Source organism: Lottia gigantea (genome assembly GCF_000327385.1).
Source record: "Lottia gigantea unplaced genomic scaffold LOTGIsca_118, whole genome shotgun sequence".
Taxonomy (NCBI): domain Eukaryota; kingdom Metazoa; phylum Mollusca; class Gastropoda; family Lottiidae; genus Lottia; species Lottia gigantea.
This window is the reverse complement of record NW_008707180.1, coordinates 330,145-357,368: the sequence shown is the minus strand read 5'-3', so window position 1 is coordinate 357,368 and position 27,224 is coordinate 330,145. Positions and strand designations below refer to the sequence as shown.

Genomic DNA, 27,224 nt, shown 5'->3' with positions numbered 1-27,224 from the left:
GGGGTTGATAACATATCATTATGCTATTGTCATCTGGTTGTCCCTTTAAGCGTGTCATGTGCAGCCTGTTTCTTGATATATTACTCTTTGGGTTTCACTTTCCATAAATGGCGCATTTCCAATTACATAGAAAACAGGTTCAATACAGCTTTTCTATAATAGTCTTCAATTATATGTTGTGACAATTACCAATATCAAATCTTTTATCTATATCATAATACAAATTATGTTCTACATTAATAAATCAATAGATTTATATCATTTATTTGTGAAAGACCTTGTGATATAAACTTTACAAATATATATACAATTTACATGATAACAATAACAACCTAAGCAAATAACAAAAATATATGTACAAAAACATGATATAGCCAGTAACACAATAACAAATTTACTATATCATCATTACCATACACAAAATAATAATAGTCTGATGAAAATGAATACTGTAGACTAGTTGTTAATTATATACTATTATAGTTACTCTAATAAACATTGGAGACAAGTCACATTAATATCATCTATGAGATTTTTTACACATGAGATCATTCACATCACAAAATGATGATCTTAGTAACCATGGACCATTACTTCTACCCACAAACAAAACTAAACCACTTTAGTTTATATTTATAGGCATCTTTGTTGGCTTACACACAAATACTGCTATTTATATCACAGTAATATTCTATGAAAGAATCTCACTGTAAGTTAGTGAGGGATGATTGAAATAGTTTTCATAAATAGGTAATATTGCACATTAAGTCTACATTTAAGGTCAAGCTGAAATCTTTCAAGTCACCTCTGTACTGTCAAATGATATAACATTTCTTGATTATAATCATTTGCTTTCCATTACAAAATTTTCAGAATATTTCCAAGATTCAGATCTTGATAAAAACTCATGATACCAGAAAAAAATCTGTTGGCTTGGCTTTAAGCAACCAAAATAGTGCACAATTTATACCTTATATGATTGGATAATCGCCTTAATTGATTATGAATTCTAACAAACAAAGACAAACAGTACTAAGAACATTGATTGGTCAGATTTCTTGAAGATAGCAAATTCTGACAGGGACAGGCTCTTCTAGTGGTTCAAGAAAACATGACCATTGTTTTACTGTCAGTAATTAACTCAATAATAAGAGATTTTTGATTCATTGCATGTTGATATGACACATTAAGCTTTGCGATAGAGGAATTCATTAGAATTTTCAGCCATTAAAATGATAAACAGAATGAAATATATCTATATAACTAGTAGTAAGCACCAAGATATAGGCATATTCAGATATTGTATCATTATAAAGCATAAAGTATTATTTTATTTTTTCTCCTCTTCGGTTGCTGTAGTTTTCTCACTTGGACCTGGAAAATCTGGAACAAAATTTTTGAATCAATTTACTGAAGGGAACATTAGGGATTCCCAATTCATACACATTGAAAATATGAAATAAAAGTCACAATTGAACGAAGATCATTAATATTCATCATCTCATAATAATACATCTTTGACTACCTGCGCAGTTCAACTCATAAGTTTCAGTATAAATGTTAAATTTCACCTTTTCCTAGCCCACTCCATTGGTCTGGTACATGAAGGAAATACCTCTCCATAGCTTCCAGGAATCTACTACGATATAACTGAGGTGATACTACAGTAGGCATTTTACCTGTATAATACACAAAACAATTAGAAATCTTCAGAGTTGACATATTCCTGCAAGTCTTATTGATAAAGCTAGTACTGAGGCACTGAGCTTGCAGCTCTCAGGTTAAGTAGACAAGAAAAGGGAATCCTCTCCTTGATTACCATATAGATGTTCAAGTAGACTGGAACTCTGGGGGCCTTGGATTTTCAACAAGAAAGACAAGAGAAACAATTTTTTTCATCAATACCAACTTAGACTTTTGCAAATCCTATCTGGCAGCTGCTCGTGTACCCAAGTACAACTAACTTCACTGGAATAATGAAGAAAGATTACTAATTGATGGTTACACTAACATTGCCCACTAGAAATGATTAGATTATGTGCTATCAATAACTTACCATGGCCACCCATCAAACCTGATGATTTAAATACCATTTCTAATTTTTTATCCCATGTAAACGTTCGGATGTAATCTGAAAATTAGGAAAATACTCTGATCTGTATCAAAAACCAATTAAACAATTTTTGGAACATGATTTTCTTCAAAATGCTTGTGACCAATAATTCCCCTATCAGGGAATTTAGTGGAATCACCAAACCCAATACTTTGGATATTAGATTTTCTGGTTTTCAATGGAAAATATTTCTTTTGGAAATTAAAAACAATAAAAATTTAGAGTTAGCATTTCAGGTAATATCTTATAAATATTTCATAATTAAGGTTCATGCTTTATAGACAAGTACTTTAAATTTTCACAATTGTTCAGTTCAATATAATAATATTACTAACCTATAATACCAACTACTAGTTCCTGGTTGATCTCATCTAAACCAACTATCAAAGAATAATCCATGACTAGATTATTAGATAGGAACTGGGAATCAGATGTTATAGCTGTTTTTAATACTGTTTTAGAATGGGGCCTAATATATAGTGGAGAATCAACACTCACTGAAATAAAATCAATTATGATTATATTGATAAAAGGAGTTTACTAGTGTTGTTTGTTGAGTGTATAGACAAAGCTGATTAGACAAGTATTGATACTATAAAAGAGTCAAAGTTTTCACTTTTACATCTGTAGAATATGCACCAACAACAATTTTCTTCATTTCAAGCTTTAATGATTTGTAGTTCAAAAACATTGATGTTCAAATTCGAACTTGAAATTAAGAACATTAAGATCAGATAAAAACTGTAGCCCCTATCAATTTTACAAGCCTCATTTGGCGTATATTTACTTAGTCAAGGGCAATAACTCAAAACCGTTCATTCAAAATGAGCCATCTTCGATCCAAGTACCAAATTTCATTCAGACTGGATAAAAACTCAAGCAAGATTATGTTTATAAGCTAAATTTGACAGGTTTTTTATTACATCAAGGGCAATAAATCAAAAACCGTTATCCAAAATGAGCCAAATGAGAACTTGACAGAGATTTAAACAATATATACATGCACACTAAGTTTCATCAAGATGAGGTAAAAACTGTAACATGTTTACAAGTCATATTTGACTAGTTTTTACAAAATCAAGGGCAATAATGCCCTTGAAAGAGATCTCATCAATATATCCATATATACATACCAAGTTTCATTCAAATAGGATAAACACTGTAGTCTCTATTAATGTTTACAAAAAATGTAAACGGATGGGTGTACAGACAGACATGACGGCAATATACGTCCACATTTCTATGTTGGTATATAAAAATGAATAATTACATTTGAGTAGGTTTTCATCTAAAAGAACGAGTTCCTCTTCTCTTTTCCCTGAAGTATTTACTAGCCGGTTTCTCATGGATCCTTTCAGATCAAATTTCTACAAAAACAAGAGTTGGAAGTGATATTTTGTAAGAGATATTTGGCAGTCATAAGATATACCTAACCAGCTGATAAAGCTCAAATAAATATATCATTTTTAAGAGTGTTGCCTGGGCTAGCCCTTATAGTTGGAACACTATTGAGATATTCCACTTAGGCTTTGGCCAGCAATTGTAAGATATATTTTACGATTATAAAAGAGATTTCAATTAACATACTCTCCTGAGATATTTTATGATTATTAAAGAGATTTTCAAAAAAAACACTCACCTGAGATATTTTACGATTATAAAAGAGATTTTCAACCACCAACAGATCCTGTTTATTAGCTGAATTAGTAAGAGTATTTCTGAAACCTATTCTAAACACTCCCACTATTTTAGCTAATGTTATCGGTCTCTGAAATAAATAGAATAATTCTGATATAAGATAGTATTTAACCACATAACAATACAGGACATATCACACAATAAAAATATGTCAAAAACATTTTAAATGTACTGGCAATAATTTAAGCACTGAAAAGGTTGGATAGTGGAACAGTAACTTAATAAAATAACCTCTAAAATATTTTCATTAAAATAAGGAAATATGATGTATTAGTATTGATATTATACATGCTCTAACCTTTTCGTTAGCTGTTGTAGTGATATAATTAAAGTATTGTGGACCAAATTTCTCAAAAGATTCAACCTCCATTCCTGACATCTGTTTTAATATGAACCTGTCATCTGAAATATTGACAGCTTTCATATAATTGGTGGCTCATAAATAATGATAACCTCAAGTCTAACAATTCTAAAACTTTTTAATGTACCCTCATAAAATATGAGAATGCAGTAAATTTATGCTACACTGTATTCTATTCACTTGACCCAATATCACCCTTCCCTAGCATACAGATTTCAACCAATACTCACCATCAGTTTTACAGAATGTTGATCCTGATTTACCTCCCTTAGCTTCCCATAATTTACATCTACTGAGAGAGCGTATAAACCTGAAATAACATGACAACTTCAATCAATGCAATCCACTATCTATCTACTATAGCTTTCAATGACAGCTGTTATAATGCCAGTTACTTCTGTTTGGTGGATGCATACTTTTGCCCTAGATACGGGACAATATCAAAGGGACAGCTGCACCATTTTTTGGACAAATCATACTTTAGTCTCAGAAACTGGAATTGTTCAGTTCAGCTAAGCAAATCAGTAATAGTGTCGAACATCGAAATTTGAGCCTTCAAATCCATGTGGGTCCAGAATTATCCCAGTTTGAATGTTAAAATGACGACTCGTCAATTTACGATGCTCTGTGATATGTAGAAAGATATATATAGAAATGGTTAAGTACTTTCAAAGGAATTATGTGATTTTCGTGCCTGTGTAGTACTTCTAAAGACTATTTGCATATATATACAATACTTAAATCAACCCCCAAAACGGCAGATCTATCCCTTTAACGATATCATAATTCAATTAAAGCATTTAGAAGCTAATCAGACACAAAAATTTGATACGAAAGAAAACTTGTACTAACATATCTTCCCCTGAAGGGAATATCACTTTCCGTATCTTTCTAAACTGCTCAGCAAAATATATCCGACAATAAAACCTTGTTAGACTATCACTAAATTCTGAAATAGTAAACCAATATGAGATGTTTCTTGTCAGCAGAGTTTATTTGACTATATTAAAGGGAGTCTGGACCAATGGTTCTACTTCCTATTGAACAACACCTGTTGACATCAAGTTTCAAATTAAAAAGCCTCAGAAAAATTATATCAACTTACGCATTTCAATATGTGGACCTAGTGACTGTTTCACAGTTGGTTTAGTCAGGTTTTCAGAATTGCTTGTTCCAGGCAGTGTAGAGGATGAGTCAGAATCATTATCACCTATGAAAACAACACAAACAATATATCATTATTATGACTAATTAATCATGTAATTAGGATGGGAGATTATTTTACAGTTCTATATATCAAATATCCAAATGGATTTTATAATTGATCAATAAAACAAGGCCATCTGTAAGCATATGGTCTTAACCTGGGCATACACATTACCTATAGTATGAGCAAATCAAAAGTTTTTTTGATCTTTTCGATATTTTTTGTTGAAATAGCAACCTCAAAATAGTACTCAAAAGTTTAGTCTTAGAATGTCTTTGTGTTGATATAATCTTTTGAAAAGAAACCAATTTTTATCAATGCAAAGACATTCTAAGACTAACAGTAGTATTTTGAGGCTGCTATTCCAATTCTCATTAAAAATAATTGGAAAAAATTCATTCAAAAACTTTTTACTTTATTCAGATAATAGGAAAATTTTTATTAGAAATTAATATTTGGGAATGGTTAAGGGTGGATTTTAATGTTAAAAAAAAGGGAAAAAATCATAAATTTAAATAGCAAAATAATATCAAAAAGAGGTATAACAGCAGTTTGATTTGTAAATGCCAGAAATGTAGTAGGTCATATCTCAGTTTCAAAATAAACCGGTTGGTAAAGGCATGGATACTATCTGCAATCAATTGAGATAACAATAGGTTAAAGGAAACATCATGCCATGAAAGTATTATTTTGACTCTCGTATAAGCCTAACTTTAATCACAGACAATGATATGACTCTATGATGGTCAATTCAGGAACTACCTAGATTTTATACATGCATCTGATGTTACAGTTCTACATCTAATTTGATCCAGAATTAAGGTGGTACCTTCAACACTGTCCGAGTCTAATTGTGGATTATATCGAACGCTATCCAGTGAAACACCAGGACGGGCTAGTACATTAACATCTTTAGGTACAGTGTTAGCACCACGGAAGAAAGATAGTACCCCACCAGCAGTTCTTTTACCTACAAGTGATGGGATAGAAAAATAAGGTATGATAGGAAAGAATAATGATGTAGACAAAATCATTCCTTTTTTTACTGTGATAATCTTTTAAACCATAATGAACAATGTTTTTGATCTCATTAGGACAACATGGATCCATATTTAACATGACTCCTTCAAACAAAATCATTATCATCAGTAATACACAAAATACCTTCATTACCTAACATGATCCTTTCAATACCTAACATGATCCTTTCAATACCTAACATGATCCTTTCAATACCTAACATGATCCTTTCAATACCTAACATTATCTCTCTCAATCATAACATAAACTGTTTAGTTTTATCTAAAGGAATAATTTTGTCTGTAATTGAAGGAACATAAAAAATATTCAACATTGTTTTATTCAAAATTATGAGTGCAAATTAAATTCAAGAAAAGCATTAAATACCAAAACCCACCACATTTAAAAAAAAGAATGAAATCAGTATGGATTAGAAAGGTTATAGTGCATGCAGACAAATTATACCTTGTAAATCAGTTGTATTTAGTCCTTCAGAGCTGGTTCTGAAAAACATAAAGATTACAAAATTACAAGATTACACTATTAGATAAAGAGTTTTAAAAGACTTACTTAATATGCACAAAGTACATTCTATACAACTAATGTCTATTATTATGGGTATCTTCCTACATTGCCCCCTCCCAATTTGCCCATAAATTATTCCCTTTTAGAACTTTCTTCATTTTCTATTTCTTGGATATTAGCTTTCCGTTACATTTCAGATTTAAATGTAAAAGTCACGTTCTCTAGAAAATAAAAATTTCTATTGTTTAAGGTACTTTGAATTAGGTGCTGATGGCCGAAGTTGAGGTTAGTTAATAAAGGCAATATTTAGACAATTTCATTTATATTTATTTTGGCTTCAGATAACTGTCTGAGTGGAAAACGATTTACCCATTCAGATCCACCTCTTTAGACAAGCGTAAACTATTCTGTATTTCTTTTAGTTTGTTATTATAATCACTGGAACTGAAATAGAAAACAAACAAGGTTATTGACAATGGACAAAATGGAGATCAACCTATGTTGTCAAAAGGTTCAAATTTTTGATACGCAATTCCAATGATGACAAGTTTGGAAATATAAAAAATGTTACCTCAAAGCATAGGCTATAATAGAACTCGGTTCATTATCATATACTACAACTGGCACTCTTTCACAAGGAGGTAATAAATGGTGCTCGGAAGCATCACTGAAAATAAGAAAATAATTTGTATTTTTAAAATTAATAATATCACTAACAGTGGAAGTAACTTCATTTAATCAAAAGCAGAGTGCCATTAGGTGTTTGATTAGTTGTCAAACACTGTGTCGAAAAACAAAAGTGAGGATTATTCCAACAGCAGTAAATTTACAAATTTACAAAAACTTACTATGGTAGAACTAGTGGCTGGAAAGCCGGACCCTGCCAAAACATCAAGGCTCTTTTAACTGCAGCTCTTCTATCTCCTGAGCGACCATCTATAGAATCATCTAAAAAAAAAAAAACCACAACATGGTAAAATATAAATTAAGGAATGTGGCTTTTTCATAATCTTTTCACTGAATTTGCAATTCCTTTTTTTTTGTAAATTTCAAAATAAATCAATGACTTGATCATAAAAGAATATGCTGATATATAAACATTCTTTAATGGTTGAAAACACGAAGAGCAATTCCTATATAGAGAGGTCATAATATTTCACCAGTTTTTGTATAAAGAAAATCTATTTTACCTGAATCAGGGATGGAAAGTTTATCTGATGATTTGTGTGAGGTCAGACTTGTTTTATCATTAGGAACATGCAGCCTATCAGCAGCTGTCAGTAATTTTTCTACACCTTGGGCCTTTGGCTTCTCAACAGGAATACCTAATTTGTCAGGCACATGCGTTCGCTCATTTGAAAGATCTTTTTTGTTTCTCAATTTTTCAGTTGGAATACTTGCTTTTTCTGCAGAAATATTGTTGGTTTTTCCAGACAGAAAATTGGATTTCTCTAATAAATTTGGAGAGTTTTTCTCTGTTAGAAGATGTTTTTCTGTGTTTCCTAAATTTGTATCGCCTCTAGAAATTGGTACATCAAACTGATATACAGGTTCCGGAGGATCACCTGTCTCAGAATTATTTACAAGGCTTGATATGGTAGAAATGACTGGTTGATTCGATTCTCCTGAAGAGTAAGTTGAGGATGTAAGGCGAGGAGAATGTCTATCAACCTGAAACAAAAACACAACGAAGATTTCATCAGTCTGCCAATTGCTGCAAAAAATTGTATATTTTGGAAAGAGGCAACTTTAGCATATTATTCTACTAGGAATAGATAAATGTGACCTACCTCTTCCAAACTTTCTTTATCTTTTCTAGTAGCACTTAGTGGTCTAGGTTGCTTCTTCTGTTGATAACTTAAAAAATCTTGAATTCTTAAATTAGAAAATGTTCATGTTACATGGTTTAAAGATATTCAGGGTATATCGATTGCTAAAAAATTTGTCAAGAATCAACAAGTATTCAAAGTTTATAAGAATTAAACCTTGAACAAATAAAATGAACTAAACAAAAGGAAAAAAGGGGGGGTGTCCAAGTTTAGATTTTGTCATTGATCCCGTGTGGTTGGAAGCTTTTAAGTCTAATTATCCAGTGAAGTTCAACGGAGCGCCGGTTGGCTGTGGATTGTGTGAGGTCCGGGTTGGTCCCGAGTTGTTTAATGCTTTGATAGTCGAGGTTTCGACTCGAGTGTCTCGGTAGGCGGAAGTGAGAGGCGACTGGAGTGTCCCTCTTGTGGGTGATATCAGCGAAGTGTTCTTTCAGCCTAATGCGGAACATTCTTTTCGTCTCGCCAACATATTGTTTGTGACATAAATTGCATGTGAGGAGGTAAATGAGGTTTCTACTCGTGCAGGTCCAGGTTTTGTTGGAGTTGTAAGTTTTCCCAGTGGTGGTGGAACAAAACGTTTTTTTGAGCTTAAGCATGTTGCAATAAGTGCAGTTGTAGATGTTACAATCTGTATCAAGGTAGTTGTAAGTTTTCCCACTTGCTTGGGGTTGTGGAGTAGGTTTATGGATAGTGGCTGAGGTGAGGAGATCTTTGAGAGTGGGGTTTCTTCTACTGTCTTAACCCAGACAGCCTATTCTAGGTACTTCATCCCTTCCCCTGCACTGGATCCAATTAAGCCCGCAAAACACCGGCATCCTTGGCTCAAATCAACCCCGGTATAAAATCCACCCCGGTAACCCCGTTAAAAGAAACTCCGGTAAAAACAGACCCCGTTAACCCCGGTAGAACTAACCCCTTTAAACCCCGGTAAAACAAACCCCGTTAACTAACTCCGGTCTTTAGACCCCGTTAAAACTAACCCCGTTAAAAAGCAACCCCGTTAAACCCCGTTAGACACCCCGCTATCTGAACAGTATAAATAGAACCCCGAAGAGTGAGTTTTATTAATCAGTCTGAAGAGTACACCCAAGTACGAAACTAGTCACTGATAACTAGGGATAACTGGTCGCCTCGCCCATTCTTATCTCGTATAAAATGAACTAAATCTGAAAACAAAATATGTTAATCTTTGACCTACCTAGAGTTCCACCTGAAAACAGCTTCTGATGTCAATCTTTTTAATCTGATAATATCATCATTTATTTCACTTAAGGTTATGTCAGGGCCATCTATAACAAACAAATTGAATTCTATAAATTCTGTGATACATTTAGCCAGTATGTTTTCACTAAAATTTGGTAGTTTATACATCAAAAGTATACTATCTGTTGATATTACCATGTTAAGGCTGAGGCATGCCCACAATAGGTATACATATCAGTGTTTAGTCTCACCCAAATATTGACTTACAATGTGTCTAGCGTAAACATGATGTGTTGATGAGTATGTAGATTATCACTTGATAATAGACAGTGGGAAGAATTGAATTGTTTATATTTATTATGGTGTATTAAACTGAAGTTTAACAATACCTATGCCCAATTGGGCAACAATTGCTTTTTCATTTATGTCAAAATGATAACAGCTTATGTTATGTTGCCAACACAACAATATATAACCACATATTATGTTGACTTGTAAAAAAGGAAAATAAGAAATAATCATAACCTATAGCTTCTTTTAAAGGCGAAGTTGTCATTTCTTTATTACCTATCTCTTCAATTTTCTCTTGAATTCGGGTGGCCAACTCTCTCAATTGTGATTTTTCTTTCTGCTGCTCTGTGACAAATTCTGACAGAGTTCTTGCAGAGCTTTCACTCTGTATTTCTGACTTGATGTGAAGAGTACATTCAAGAATTTCAGAGTAACGCTCCATGCTCCTAAAAGTAAAATTCTCAAATATTTGTTTTGCTCCCATCACATATTTGAAAAACAACTAAAGAGCATCAATTTGAATCTTGATTTATAGCACAAGTCATCAAGAGATATCATTTAGTATAGTATAAAACTGTAGTTTTGATTCAAATATCCTTACCTATTTGTTAAGAGAAGTACTTTGTCTTTAACAATATCAGCATTTAACTTGGGTGTTTTAATATCTATTACTATTGATGGTAAAGCTAACTCTTTCAGAGCAATTTCTGTGTACCTAAAAGGTTCAATAACCCTTTTTTTTTAAATATGCACTGGCTATTTGTACCGTCACATTCAGAGATTTTTTTTCAAAGCGTGAAGCCATTTTGATTGTCATGAATGATATTTAAGTGACTTTGTTAAAGTAAGGTAGGGATGGCCTTATGTTTTTTAATGGCTTTCTTTTTTGTACCGTCGCAGTGCGAATAGCCACAGCCTTTTTGATAATAAGTTCTGTTCTTCCATCACTAATTCTATTGTAGCAAAGGAACACTTGTTTTCTAAGCAATTTTTTTTTCTTCAACGAACAAAAATATATTGCATCAGATCACTGATAGAAATAATAATCTAACAACATGCAGTTTCTTCAACTTGTTCAACCTAAACAGGTAATGTATATTGAGTGGTTACTTACTTAAATGATACAAGGATATCTTGATGTCCAAAATACTGATTATGTTCATAATGTAAGGAATGAGGACATTCTTCAGCACTAGCCCGGCGCATGAACTGGTTGCCATAGAAACGCAATTCCAGAAATTTGGCAAATGATAAACTCCAAGTGTCTGCACTGATAGGTACAACAGGTGTCACCTGAAAATAAATGGAATAGTTCCAGGTATATTGTCTCTATTTCTACACAGAGATTAAAAGAAAGTAGAAGAGTATGCCATGATGGAAACTTTCCAATAACTTGTTTATTTTAAAATAAAATACATTCTATCACTGTTTATGCAGGAATTAAGAAAGTTTTCAACTGTAGAAAGAACAATTACAGTAAGAAAATTTTACAATTCCTTTCAATAAAGAATCATATCCAAGTATATCCATTATTGATAAAACAAGACAGTAATATGACCCAGAAATATGATGTGAAGTTTAAAAACTCAAGGCCATGATACTTAGAATTTGTATCTGGTCTAATCCTATATGTCAGGATGTATGTTGGCTTCAGTTTGGTCTGCCTACCTGTTTACACTTTCTACACCAGCTCCACATTAAGATGTTACTTTGTCCACCAGGTATTTCTGTTTCTAATCTTTTTAATATGATATTAATGCAACCTTTACCATGACTAAATCTTCGTACATGATCTAATATAGACGTTTCACAGGTAGATGATGGGCACATATACGACTCTCTAAAACATATCATATTGATAAACTTATTGTTATAACTACAAATACTACTAAATACTACTTAGAAAAATAGGCTCAATTCCAGCCCTTTAGATCAAAATATTCCATAAAAGCAGAAATATGACAGTAGGAATGGCCTTTTATATATTGCAGGTAAGATTCTCTATTCACAAAGACAAGGTAAAATTTGGATTTTTATATATATATATATATATATATATATATATATACATAATATATTAGCTTACCTAAAACAGAATCTCTGTAAGAAAGCTCCCAGTGAAATATCATTATTACCATAAAATTCCATTGTTACAATCCTACAAAATAGACTTCAAGATAAGCGAATATTCCAAAGAATACTACTAATACAAGGTGACGGCTACTTCATATTTATAAAAATATCTCAAACATGATCATATCTCTTTATTTAACATCAACCAACTTTTCAACATTTCAGCATGGCCATCATATTTCACTTGTCTTTTATTATAGAATAATTATAAATTATCTATCTCATCACAGAAAATTAGTGGTTTTTCATACAACTATAAAATATTATGCAGACTTACCAAGGCAATACACAATGATTAGGAAAATTAAAAGATTTGGGAGAGAAATTACTGAATAAAACTGATATTTTCTGATGATTAACTGGGTCTAAACAATCAATCTGCAATAAAACAACAGTAACTCAAAAAATCTTTTTTCCTTTAACCATACAATATTGTGTCACAAATGCTTTATGTAACTGTGTGTAATTTGGTTTTTGCCTTATAATCTCAAACTTTTAATGTATAACAACGAATATCTCATGATCTAATAATTGTAGAACATTTTGAACACTTTGCAAGGTCAAAGGTCATTGATCCAGAATGTCCATTCATACTTTGATCTTTGATGTCCGAGATATACTTAGCCAACAGCATCCATTTTTATAACTTTAAAGGCTCATATCTCTTTTATCTAACCTTTATTGATCTTTAGTCCAGAAGAAAATATATCGGTTTTACAGCTATTTGATAATTGATTTTTTTACTACCGAATGTTATCAATTTCATGCATCTTTTCACTACATAGATGGTTTTTACTAACGAATTTCAACATGCATTTCTTTTTGGTAAATAATCCTGCTATGACTTTAATTTCACCAATGTATCAGGTCTGATATGCACTGCATGGGAAACGTCCACAGTTCTAGTTCTACCGGTAATCAATTTCTGAAAATTCATTTTCTTACCTTATCAGTCGTTGATGTTGAGTTTTTTGCTTGATCAGAATCTTTCTTAGTAGTAGTATGGTGGGCCCAGAGGTCTGAATTTTTTGTGACCTTGACCCTACCACCTCGCGCTCGGAAATCAGCTAACATGGCTTGAGTGCTTTGCTCTGTTAAAGGTGCAGTCATTTTACAAGTGATAAATGGATGTGGATCTGCCATTTGAAGATTTCTTTTATTATTAGAAATAACACCATTCATCTCTCCTTCATGACCTTTTGACCTTGTGCGTCTGCTTGGATTTTCCTCAAACAAATTGGACCAATAAATTTCTTCAGGAAGAAACTTTCTCGAGAGACATTTCATTCCAACATCTGATTCCAAATATGGCACCTCATACTTATGATATGGTGAAACTGACAGAATTGTATCATGTAAAATTTTTTTAAGCTTGCTGTGACTGGAGTGTTTTTGTTCTTTTAATGACAGACGACTTAGAAAAATTGAGTCGTCTTGGCTCTTTTGATAACGCTTCAAAGGGTCACTTTCATCTGTTAGCTCAACAAGTGCTGCAGAAGACTGTCTTTTAATTTCAGTTTTTGATTTATCTGGCTCAGTCTTTACAGGAGGCTTATTTTCCTTGGAATTATCAATTTTGGATGGTTCCTCAGTACCAACAGATTTCAATGAAATTTGCATAGTTTTTTTCACTGGGCTAGACTCACTGTCAACAGTTACAGATACTGCTGAAGTTGTTGTATTTTCAATATTGATTGTTTCTGAGGAGCTGTCTGATTCACTATGTTTTGGAACGGTAAGCTGATTTGGATATTTGTATTCATGTTCAATATCAATGTCCTTATCTTCTGGTAGGAGAGCGAATTCATCCATACAATATGAAATCTCTAATAGTGAATTATAGGAACAATAACTCATGAACTGTACTATCTCTTTCACCTGAATATAGAATGAACAATAGATCAGAAAACTTTTGTTTCATCAAAATAATCAAATATTTTTTTGTTATAACCAGTTTTTTTTCATCATTTTGTATTCATAGACAAAAACATAAATGAAGGCAACAAATCATTTTTAATCTTAACAATTTGTCCTTTATTAATCAAAAACATTAAATAATTAAAAATAAATTGAAATTGGAATCATACCTTCTGTAGTTCAGTAATTAATGAACCTCGCAGAAGTACCGTACAACCAAGATGTGTAGCACATCCATCAAATACTATCACTGTCTTACTTTCACCTGTAACCAGTTTTACATTCAAGTTTAGTTTACAAGGCCTTATTCTTTCTCTTTTAAATGATGGTGTCAAATCAAGAAAAACCATCATAGAAGGTTGAATCAAAGAAAAACATTTTTTTCCCTCATAAGACTGCTGATCAGCCTTTTAAGTTATTTCAATCCACAGTAAAAATTGAAATCTGAATATTTCCACATCTTTTAACATAAAAAGCTTTTCAATATTCAGTTGAAATGAAGGTCACACTCACCTGAGGGTAGAGTATAAGCCTGAGATCTAAAATTGTGACACACACCAAGTTGAGGTAAGCCAACTAAACTATCAATAGAGGGTACAATATCAGCTTGGGTAAACCTGGCTAGTCTTTCCATTACTCTCTACAAAATATATCAAATCATCATTAACACACCATGAATAGTTCATTCTGGACTTGTTAAGTGCGGACACACAAACAGTCTTGGTCAGAGAATTTTGTTGCCGACTAGAGTCTTGTCAGGAGTTTCGCCAACTGGCAAGGGAACACCAGGTGATAAAAATCTCCAATCAGTCGCACCTTTAGATGAAGTTAAATACTTAAAAAAAGAGATGAATTTTGAAATTTCTTTTTATCTTAAGATATATCTCCTGTAACCAAGTTATCAAATTATCATACAAATTTCTACAGTTACTATAATCATTTTGAGCAAATGATAAATACATGTCTACTTACTGGTTTAACATTAAATATCAGTGTTATTCCTGCATCTAACAAGAAATCTTGGGCTAATCGGGACACAGTCTTCTCTACTACTAACACATTAGGATAAAACTTGATAATTTTTGATACACTGTTCCGTAAAAATTCTCTCTCCTGAAAAAAGTGATGAGCTTTTAAATTGAATCATTAAAAAGGGAGAATCTAAAAAAAGATTCCCTCACAGAAAAAACACAAAAACACTAGATTATGGCACTATGGCAACACCTGACTTGATAAATGCTACATTTTTTTCAATGAAATAGCCATCTAATGCTTCATTATCTAATAATGAAATGTTATAAGCGTATTGCAATGTTTGAAATATATTTTAACTAATATGACATATTTTCAGATTCGTTGGTTTTCAAATGACATGAATTGATTACATACAAAATGGTATCAACGAATAAAAGAAATTCAAATGAAAGAACAAATGCTGTTATTAATTTGAAAGAACTGAACTCACCTGTAATATTTGTGGTTCTAAAGAAGAAAATTTGTTTTCTACACGTTGGTATTCAATACTACCCTTTAACAACATAATCTGAGGATTTAAAATTCGATTCTTCATTTTCTTATGAGCTATATTCTTAGAAAATACTAAACCATGGAATAAACAAGTCTCATTCTTATGACCACCTGGTATCTGTAATAGAAATGGAAATAGAAAAATAAAAAAAAATAACATACAACTGCAAATTATCCAGATAGATAACAGATTTAGCAACAATGTTTTTAAAGTAAAAAGCTAGTCTGATACATATTTCTAAATATAGAAATATTAAAACAGAACCTGAAAAAACAGGTTGTTATTACTAAGAGTTTATTATTGTATTATTTATTGTATTGTATTTCTAAATACTGAATCAAGAAATACCCATATTATATCTAACTGAATTTCTCTTTGAAACATCTTTTTAAAAATACTTGTCAAACAATATAAATTGTTTCTGGGCCAGTAAATATATCATGAGTCGTGATATTGTGATTACCTTTTTAAATATAAATACATTCCTCCATGTCAGGCAAATCAGGGAATTTTTGTTATTATTAGTTTAGAAGGAAAGCACTTCACTTAAAACAACAAATGTCAACAACATTAAAAATATATATATTCTAGAAACAAGCCTCATGTCACACTAAAACGATATGTTACATTACACAAATTCAGCACAGTTAAAATTGGCAAAATTATCCAACAAATATTTCCTAGTTTGACGTAACTTTGTTTTAATGTCTTCTGGGATTTCATCCTTGTGTTTCCGATACCAAAACTGAAGAAAACTGCAAATACACTGAGGAGAAAAGGGGGATAACTTCATCATGGCTTCTGCAGCTGTATATGACACCATTTTGAAAGCAGATTGTTTATTCAAGACAGGCATCAGATAGTTTTTAACCATACTGTTTATCCTGGACATTTCTGGTCTTTTTTCCACAAGGTCAATTTCACAAACAACTCTCAGCATACACTCTAAATACTGTGGTGTCAAATCTCCTTCCTCAGCTCTACCAGACCATTTCTGGGAAGCAGAAGACAAGAACCGATTCACAAAATGTATGTACAAAAAATTGAAATCCTCCATTTTGAATAATAATTTCAAAGCTGCTACACCCTCAAACACATTTCCCTTGAACTCTGTATTGGTATTTTCTGGATCTGAACCAGTAATGATCTTTAAGTACTTAATGATGTTTTCACAGACAACTTTAGCATTATCTGCTGGCAACACAAGACGCCACTGACACAGTTCACTCAGACTATTAAAGTTTTTAGTTTGTGAGTACCTATGTTCTGCACACATGTTCATCACAACATGTTCCATCACGGAAGTCGTGACATTATTTGCTGGAAATTTGGCATCAAAAATCAGTGGCCACACACCAGCAATGGCTAACACAAGCGTAGAACCATCTGTATGATTTGATACACATAAATGAAAAATCACTTCGTAAGCTAAGACTCGAGCTTGCTCTAAATCGCCTTTTAATCGACACAGGCCTATAAATATTCTACACATGGCAGCCTTTGATTGGCAAGTTCTATTTTCATATATCACACTGTTCAGTAACATATTCAAAAGTATGGTGTCACTGCACTCTGAATATTTTGAAAAAATATTTTGTAAAAGAACCAGAAGGTTTGTTTCTGACTCAAATATCAATGGTTGAACAGCAGAATTTTTTGAATTCTTACATATTTCTGGATGTAAGCTGGTGTTTGCATGTTTTAAAGTTTTTAGGATAATTTGCACTAATTTAAACCATTGTGGGAGCTGGTGGTCTTTAAAATATTTTTCCAAAAAGCTGTCTAGTTCTTCGACCCCTCTTTTCATAAAGCTGTTTAAGTCTTTCTCCATTTCTTCAGAGTTAGGAATGAATTTGTTTACAGCAATGGTTTGATGTTCAACTTTTACTTTTGTAGACCCAGTAGTTGAAATTAGCAGGTGTTCTTCAGTAGCTAAAACATTTGGCACAATTTCTTTTTTAATCTCAACTGAAAGTTTTTCAATGTCAGAGATATCCTTGTCATCAAAGATTTCCATTTTTATTTCCTTCTTTTTTGTGCTTCTGCTTCTCCGAAACAGAGTCTGGTTTTCGCTTGCTTTGGAAGATTCCATTTCAGCAGGTATTTTTGAGGTAGTGTGCTTAATAGAAGGAACAGTATTAAACACAACAGGTGGTATTAATTGTGTTTTTCTGATAGCACTGGTTCTATTCGTTGTTGTACAATGTGAGATCCTGGCCTTCTTTCCCAATAGCTGATCAGAAGCATCTTCATTGAAATGTTCCACTGGTAAAATAATATCCTCAGCACTAGATTTGCGTTTCATTTCAGGTTTATGATATTTGAAATCCTGTTTCTCGACATTTTGTAGTGAGATCTTTTCTTCTGTGTTAACAAGATCAATTGACAATGGTTGGTTCGACTCCTTCTTTACTTTCTTTACATGACTAGCTATTGTAGTTGAAGATGTCTGAAGTTTTAACTTCTTTGGTTTAAGATGGTCAATTTTCACTGAATCAAAAGTTGTCAAACAAGACTCTTCTTCTAAGAATAACAAAGGTTCAGGAGAAGGTGGCAAGGGAGAAATAGGTTTAAAATAGTCTATCAAGTGAAACGGTGATTTGGATAAAGAAGTATCATTCAAAGTTTTTGTATCAGAATTCAATTTAGGCAAAAAATCATTTGAATTAAAAATAATATCTAAAATGTCTTCAGAAGAATTTGTACTTTTGCTGCAAGAAGGTTGGCTCTTGTCCAGCAAGTTACTGACAGTGAATCCAGTAGACTTCTGACTCATTATGATGGGTTTAAAAGAAAACGAAGAATCATTAAGTGCTTCTGAAAAAGTTGGAATTGTTACAAATTCAGACTGGTGGAGCTTTTTCTCTTCTTTCCTCTTTCGTTTTTTAGCTTTCCTTTTCTGACGTTTCATACTTGAAGTGAATTCAGCAGATATCGATTCCAACTCACTTTCTGATTTCTGGTCCGTGTTCAAACTCGACTCTGAAAGATGTTTGTGCACACTATCATCATTATGTGAAACATCCTTATTTGTGTCTATTGCAGCAGTACTCGTCTTGAGATCAGTCACAAATTTTTCTCCTGAATTAGACACTATCACAGTCTCACCAGACTTCACTTCCTTTATTGAAACCATGTCAGGTTTTCTAGCGACAACCAGCACATTTTCTTCTTTCACTCCATCATTATCATTCAAACAACTGTCTTTTGCCTCATGAGTTATTTCAGATTGCTTAAATACAGTGTGCTGGTACATCATCAGAGAATTATCCATACCATTTGCATTAGAAGGCTCAATTTTCACCTGAGAGTCTAAAGTTTGATTAAGCTGATTTGTATCATTTATTTCTATTTCATTTCCACTAGTTAAATCAGACAAGGTTTTAAGTGGCTCAATCTTGATAGGACTGAATAAACTAGGATTTTCAGAATTGGAATTCTTTTTGTTTGGCACGCTCTCTATGTCACTTTTCTGGGTTTCAGGTAGTACTGTTTTAACTGAACTCATTTTATTTGCAATACTTGCAACTGAATTACTGTTTTTTGGGGCCTCATGGTCACTGCCTAACATTGACACACATTTAGGTGGTTCCATCTTAATTGGTCTTAACCAATCAGATTTGTCACTAAGAGATTTAGTTTTTGGAAACAACTTCTTCACATCTGAATGATCTGCCATAGCATGAATCATTGTAGATGCACACTGAGAACAGTCATGTGCATCTGGTATAGTGCTAGGCTCTTTTTCAATTACAATGTTTTTATCACAGTTAGCTATAATACCAGATGGTATATTAGTTGGGGAAGAGTTTATCTGTTTTGGAATTTTCAAGACTTCAATGGCATTAGAATCTGCAAGATGATCATTGGATTCATTTTTCAAAGGAGATTTTAGCAAAACAGAGTTCATTACTGTGTCAGATTTATCATTGTCAACAACAGAATTTTTTACTTTGATTTCAAAAAATTCAAACTCTTTGTCATTTTTAAATTGTCTTGTTTTTGAAGTCTCTAGAGTCTGATTTTCTCTCTTGACTGAATCAATGTCAAAAGCAGGACTAATAGTCTGATCCGAAATTAAACTTGGCCTTTGTCTTTTTGTCTCATGCTCATGTACTGGCTCAATTATTGGAGTATCATCATCATCAATAACAATGACTTCATTCAAAGGGTTATAAGATATTGGTTCGTTAGGAACAAACTCGATTAAGGCTTTATCATCTATGAATGAATCTAACGTCTCATCTACAGTATCTTCCACATTTAAGATTTCAGTCACTGGATCTTCAGAAGGTTTTTTATCAGCATTATATCTTTCCTTATCCACATCACCAGTTACTTCTTTGTCTTTTTCAACAGTTTCTTCGAAAGTACTATCTTCCTGAACAGTATCTGGCACAGTCTTATGCTTTGGTGCTGAAATCTCATCTAATGGGATATTATCTGTAACAACATTATGACTAGTTTGTTCTAGATTTATGGAAGTTTGGTCTTCTGTAACACACATATTTTGTGTTACCGTAGACTCACTTTCAACATCATGAAGTCTCAATGGGGAATATGAAGAAATATGTATTATTTTCTCCTCGGGAGTAGACCCCACTTCAGCGTCTGAAGTCTTCCCAGATTTATGATTTAACTGATTTCCATTGACTTCTATTTGGTTTGAAAAAGGTTTATTTAGAAAAACTTCTTTGTTTTCCAGAACCACATTATTCCGACTACTTGGTGAGTTATCAGCCAATTTGTTGGATAGTTTGTCAGAAACTAAAGTGTCTAGAACAGTTGAAACAGCTTTCATATAAGGCTGTTTTGAACTCACATAAGCATTAGATTCTACAAGGACAATAGAAGATGTAGTTGAACTAGAATCTTTTTGTTCTCCCTCATGCTCTTTGGTTTCTTCATTTACAGCAGATTGCATGGGCAAGTGATCAATTTCTAATCCTTTATTTGGCACAACAATCTTTTCCATTGATACTCCTGGTTTCAATCTGATTGTAGCATTATTATTTTCATTCACAGTCTCTACATTGATGACAATTTCATTCACACACTGTGGATCACAAACTGTGGTTTTACAGTCAGAAACTTTCTCAAATTCTGAATCAGACGATAGATGGGAAACATCACATTGTGTAAGTTCAGATTCCAATATTTCATTGAAAGTGTCAATATCACTGTCATCTTTATCAGTAGGCTGGGGTGTTGGAGGTAGGGGTGACATTGGCAGAGTAAGTGGGCTCATTGTAACCATTGAGTCTAATTCAATAACTGAACACAATTTGTTATCTTCAACCTTAATGTTAGGATTGAATGGAATTTCCTCCACAGGCATCAAATCATCTACATCATCATCACTACATTTTTGCTGTTTCACAAAAGAATTCCGAATGCGTTTGTCATATTTTGTTAACAAATTGTTTTCTTGAAGACGTTCAAAATGTTTTTCCTGAATTTGATGAGCTTTATCAAGCTTCTTTTCAAATATCTTCTTTTCTTGTTTTAATGTTTTAATTGTGTCTTTACAGTAAAGCAACTCTTTTTCCATCTTAGACTTAGCTGTTTCTGCACTTTCAATCTTCTTGTCAAATGTCCTCTTTTCTTTCTCTAACTTTTCAGCCTTAGATTTCAGTTTGTCAGTATCTTGACCAAATGCTTCAAATTGTACCCTCATCTTGTCTGCTGCAGTGATTTTATTCTGAAGGATATCAATTTCAGAATCTTTCTTTATCATGGCTGTTTTTAAGGAACTGTTTTCGAGTTTCAAAGGCTCAATTTGTTGAAGGGCATTCTTTAATTGGTTGTCTAAGGTCTCGGTTTCCCTTTTGGCTCTCTCAAGTTTTCTTGTAACATCCTCTAACATTTTACTTTGTTGATCATACTCTTCACACTTTGAACGAAATTTTTTAATCAGTAAATCAGTCGAAATTATTTTCTGTTTCAGCGTTTTGTAGTTCAATGCTTTCTCCTTTTCATGTTCGTCGATCACTTGTTGACGACGTTGACAACCATCACACCATGTTGCTTCATCCAAACTCAAACCAAGTGATGGCAACTCATCCATTTCTGTTCTTTCTAGTAATTTTTCACTTGAAAAAAAAACTAATTCATTGTCATTTTAATTTTATTTTAACCACATGAAAACGATTTCCTTCATGAAAATTATCAACAGGAAATACATGCAACGCCCTCTCAAGGGCAGGTAATTCTACCTTCAAGAATTTACATAAACCGGCATCAGCAAAAAGTGACCGGTAAAATTTTTTTTTCAAAAATCTTGTTTGATAGTACAATTATCATACTTCTTTACATTTTAATCTTTCTACTCATAGATTAAATAACCTTTGTCAATATTTCATCATTGTTCGTATGGAGAGACAAAAATTTGTGATGATTGAATAATCAATTTAACGCCTCTTCAGTACACGTTGATGATTGTTCGGCATGAAGCGCTATCGTGAGCGGCAAGCACAGTTCCATTGAGATATAGCCTACCACTTAGCCTTAGAATTTTCAAGGCAATCCTTGTTTTAGGCTCTGATAGCTATTTGGACTGATGTCAGCTGGTTTAGACACAGAAAAAAAAGCCCTGTTAAATGGGGACATTTCACATTGTAGGTGCAAGGGTTTTGATCCTATTAGATACCTCACATCTGCAAAGATATATTGAGAAAGATGGATATTTTTGTAGTTTAGTCATACCATCATTTTCTCCCTACACCATTTATGTCACATTATTACTTTTTATACGCCCACACATGTCTGTCTGCCTGCCTGCCTGCCTGCCTGCCTGCCTGCCTGTCTGTCTGTCAGAGAGAGCTGGTTTCTTGATTGATTTTGACGAAACTTGGTGTGAGTGTTTGTAATCATCAAGGATGAACCCTACTGAAAATCAGACGAATCGAAAAATATTTACTATGAGTTATTGCCCCTGTTATTGGATTGTTTGTTGACATTATAGAGAGCTGGTTTCTTGATGGATTTTAACGAAACTTGGTGAGTGTTTGTAATCACCCAAAGATAAACCCTATACAGCCGTCGCCCCTGTCTGTCTGTCTGTCTGTCTGTCCGTCTGTCTATCTGTCTGTTCGTAAATATATAACACAAAGATTTGCCACTTGCTGCCACTCAAAATATTCAATTCTATATGGATTAAATGAAACTTGACATGTTTAATTAATCCCACTTGAATAAAAAAGCTGTAAACAAAACCCATGAAATATGAAAATTTCACTCTCAGAAACATTCATTTACTGATAACTCTTGTCAACCTCCCGGACAAATTAGCTGCCATTACAAATGTGGGTGTATTACGATGGCATTGCTATTTTTTTTTTTTTATTACTTTTCTTGCTCATGGATTAGAAAATATAACATACCTTTTTAACATGTAGATATTGACGTATATCTGGATTATCTCCTTCATTTATAATGTCAGGACGAACAAAATGGCTGACTTTTGTAGCATACGTCAATATTATTGGTTCCCAACTGAATGACAATCCACGTTGACTCAATAACTGTTTGGCTAGACCATTCCAATGTTCTGTATGACATGTTCTATAAATACACACAAAATTACTTCCTGATTCAAAATTAATGGCTTAATAGGATGGCCTATACCTGATACAAAAAAAAATTTTTTTCAAACCCAAAGAGTATTGTTTTGAAATAAACAAATTTTTAAGTGCTTTTTTATTTTTTGCAGTAAATTTTTAGAAATGTATGTAATTCTATGAAAGCATAGAATACATGTTTATAGTTTTTATAGTAAAATACAAGGGCAATAAGCAGGTCTGACCTCAATCTATCATAGGCTAACTTTTCTCCATTTTCTTCTCTTAATTCATCAACAATTCTCCACCCATGTGGACAGGAAATGACATCAGAAGATGCAGTCACAGATTCCGTCAACAAGGTTCCTGAAACAATATGATAAGTGTTTAGATACACTACTTACCTACCCTCTTAATAGCTTGATCGATCGAAATAAATTTTGACCATAATTGATAAGAAAAAACAATAAATAATAATACCTTTTAAAAATTCCTCTGTTAAACCAGCACTAGAGGAGTCTTGTCGTGGAACAGGCTCTTCATTGGAATCTCTAGGCATTGATGATACTGAAATGGTATGTAACCGAAGTGTAAAATGTGCTATATTTTAAATTTAAACAATTTATACTGTCCACTCATTTACACATTGAAAATCTGAAAGGTAATTATAAAAATTATAAAAAAATTGCGTTCTCAATAATTTAAGACAATGTAATACTCACATTTGAGTAGGTCACCTGAGAAGCTACCACTATCTGAAGGATCACCCAGATAAAACATATGACGTGAGCTAGTTTCTGATTGACTTTTGGTTCTATCAGAATCACTTCTCATATCTTCAGACATTGAGGCTTAAAAAACAACAGAAGCTTTATAAGAGTCAAGAAATATTGACTGAAATTAACCAGAAGACTTTCAGATAAGCTGTATTATTAATCAAATTATAAAACATATCACCTCATCATCGAGCCAGAGAATAACAGAATTCTGCACCTCTTTTAATTCCAGATCACTTGGCCTCATTTCAGAAAGCTCAATAAGTTATCTCCTGTGTAACTAAACACAGTAATAGTAAAGAGTAAACTTTACATTAACTTACAATCATCAATATCTCCACCATAAAATTCTATTTCTTTTAACCATGATGGTTCAGTACTGTTTGTCTCTAGAATTGAACTGTTGATATCTTCTGCCTCATATTCCATCTCTATCAATGTTGATAACTACAACATCAAATATAACATACTCATATAACAACATAATTTTAATAATTATAAAATATCATATATTAACAAGATAATTATTCCATATAATAAAAAGATATCATCTTTACATATAAAGCTCAATTTCAGCTCATTGTAGAAAGGCAAAGCTGGCAACAGTCTCACTATCGAGCCAATCATAAAGGTTGTACCATGCTGATAAAACCAACATCTTCAAAGATATTGTATATTGTATATAATTCCTACTTATTATCTTACCTCTCCTGGTTTATATAGAGTAAAGTCATCTTTAAAGATATTGTACTGTGTACTCAACGCTTCAAGATAATCAGCATGTAGTAAAGCCTGACCAATAGCTATACCTTGTTCTCTACAATACATTGGGATTGAATATCATGGTTATAATAAAGTTTTCTATCATGTATCAATAAATAAATGACACTCACTTGTCTTAAAGTGCCATTGAAGTGATGTTTCAAAGTCCAAAATTTTCTTACATCTGTCTTACGTAAATTACTTAAGAAAAAATCCAAAACCTGACCTTATTCTTAACTCAAGAAATGCTTCAGAATATATGAAACTTGCCAATTTCTGTTTTTGAGAACTTATCAATATCAAAGCATTTGATGTTTTTTGCAATTTCCCTGCATAATTTCCCTTATTTTTGCTATTATGGCCTTTAAATTTTTTCAATCATTAGTTAAGATGACATCGTAAATGTGAAGGTGACGTTGTTTCACACTTCAAAATCTTTCCACCATTTTCCTTGCAAATTATCAAATTTTCACCACAATAGACCTTTTGAAACTTTTTAGGGAACTTGAGAGTCTTATGAAATATATTTCTTTTCTGTATATTGATGAAATAAAAATGTATATTCAACAACACAATGCTGTGGACGACGTGAGTAAATCTTTAACGGCTAAGATCTTAGTAAGTTTCATAGTGAAAGGTGCCTTAGAGTTTGCGTTAGTTGATCGCAAGTCTAATATTTTGGCATGAACTTTAGTAAAACGGGGGTCTAGATACTGAGATTACCTATTAGCCTTTCTGGAAATAACTTCCACTATAGCTACCACTATATCTTCTCGATCGTAATTTTACAAAGTAATTTATGCTTTTGTTAGGATGATCAGTATACAAAAGGTTGTTTGAAGACTTAATGGTGGAGGTTTTGCCATTTTGTTTTCCTGAACACACCTGAGTGAATATCTCGGGAACAGATGAATATTTTGACATGGGGTTTGAAAATGATAATCTCATAAAAAATTATAATAATAATATTAAGTTGTCACTTCCAAAGAAATTGAGGTAATTTAAACTCCAAAACGCCTATCTTAAAGGTTTACATAAGCAGAATTAATAACTAAAATTATTACAGACAATTGAGAGCTCGAAATATTAGTAACTATCACAGCTATGTTATCCTTTTGGAAAATAAAACGAATGTATACCTCTTGGCTGCTTTATCATTGTCCAATAACCAATCTACCAATTCCTTACCAACGACACATTTTTGGTAGGTTCTTAATCTGATTCTATGACTCTGCATATCTACACCAGTCGATGGATCTTGTATTTGTCTCCAAATTTCTCTTAATTGTACTGAATCCTGGTGAAGATAATTAAATAGATTATCTCCCTTGAGAGATAATTCAAATCCCTAACAAGATTTATTGAAGTTCATAGAGCTTCACAAAAACCAAATTCTACATGATAACATTGGCAGGGCTTGTAGCTGTAACACGGTATATTTTGAAATATTTATAACATAGTCCTTATGAAAAGTTTGAAATTGTTAATCATGAAAATATTTTGAAAATTGGATAGTTTTTCCACCCTACTGGCAAACTGAAATTCGCAATATATTAGAGTATTGGAAGCCAGGACTAATTCACAATTTTATATTTATGTTAGACGGACTCACAATACCCTTTTAAATATGGTCACGTTAAAAAAAACTTACCCTACTCAACATTTTTCTTTCATTAAGTAAACTATCACTTATAGAAAATTCTGACTGAGGCGTCAAATCGAATGGTAAGGATTTAAATCCTGTTACACTTGATGCATCTAGAGTACTCACACTGAAAAATATACAAAATAAAATATCAATAAGTGAGCTTCTGTGACTTGAATTAATGGCCCTTTGCATTAAACTACAACCTTATCCCCAACTTATCAAGTATTAAAGACATATCAATTTAATATATAATCAGAAAGTTTACCTCTGCTGTGCATCATCAGGAATTAGGGAGGCTCTTTTACTGAGTGGAGACCAAATACTGAAATCAGAGGAACTTCCATATTCAAAATCATTAGGGGACGTGCTGGAATCATCTTGTTGAGCTTTCTCATACTCAGATCCTGAACTCTGGGCAAACTTTAAAACCACTCTACAACAATATGTACATACTCTTATACCACCTGAAAAAAGTTAAAAAATCCAAAACATTATTTAATAGAATAAAAAATAACAGGTTTATTTTCCATGAAAACTTTTTGGCATATTTTCTTTAACAATCCCAAACACTGTCTTACAAGCAAGACAATGCTTTTATCTTTAGAAGCATCTCACGTCGGAGAACAGAAACATATGGCATTACATTGAAATATG

At 32.7% G+C, this 27,224-nt stretch overlaps 2 protein-coding genes across 2 annotated transcripts; both read right to left on the bottom strand.

The window, feature by feature from the left end:
- Positions 1-1,560: 1,560 nt before the first annotated feature.
- LOTGIDRAFT_137860 (hypothetical protein) lies at positions 1,561-4,190 on the bottom strand (the record flags this gene model as incomplete). Its single annotated transcript, XM_009047865.1, has 6 exons — positions 1,561-1,679; positions 2,057-2,131; positions 2,449-2,610; positions 3,384-3,480; positions 3,753-3,881; positions 4,110-4,190. The coding sequence occupies 6 exons, from the start codon at positions 4,188-4,190 to the stop codon at positions 1,561-1,563; spliced, it is 663 nt and encodes a 220-aa protein (XP_009046113.1).
- Positions 4,191-11,357: 7,167 nt separating this feature from the next.
- On the bottom strand, positions 11,358-26,165 carry LOTGIDRAFT_137804 (hypothetical protein; the record flags this gene model as incomplete). Its single annotated transcript, XM_009047864.1, has 15 exons — positions 11,358-11,540; positions 11,916-12,087; positions 12,334-12,405; positions 12,658-12,758; positions 13,326-14,258; positions 14,468-14,562; positions 14,811-14,937; positions 15,270-15,410; positions 15,763-15,942; positions 23,208-23,388; positions 23,630-23,750; positions 23,865-23,935; positions 24,480-24,607; positions 24,866-24,977; positions 26,062-26,165. Coding segments are annotated over 15 exons (2,721 nt in total), but the record flags the coding sequence as incomplete, so codon positions are not given.
- Between the last annotated feature and the right edge of the window lie 1,059 nt (positions 26,166-27,224).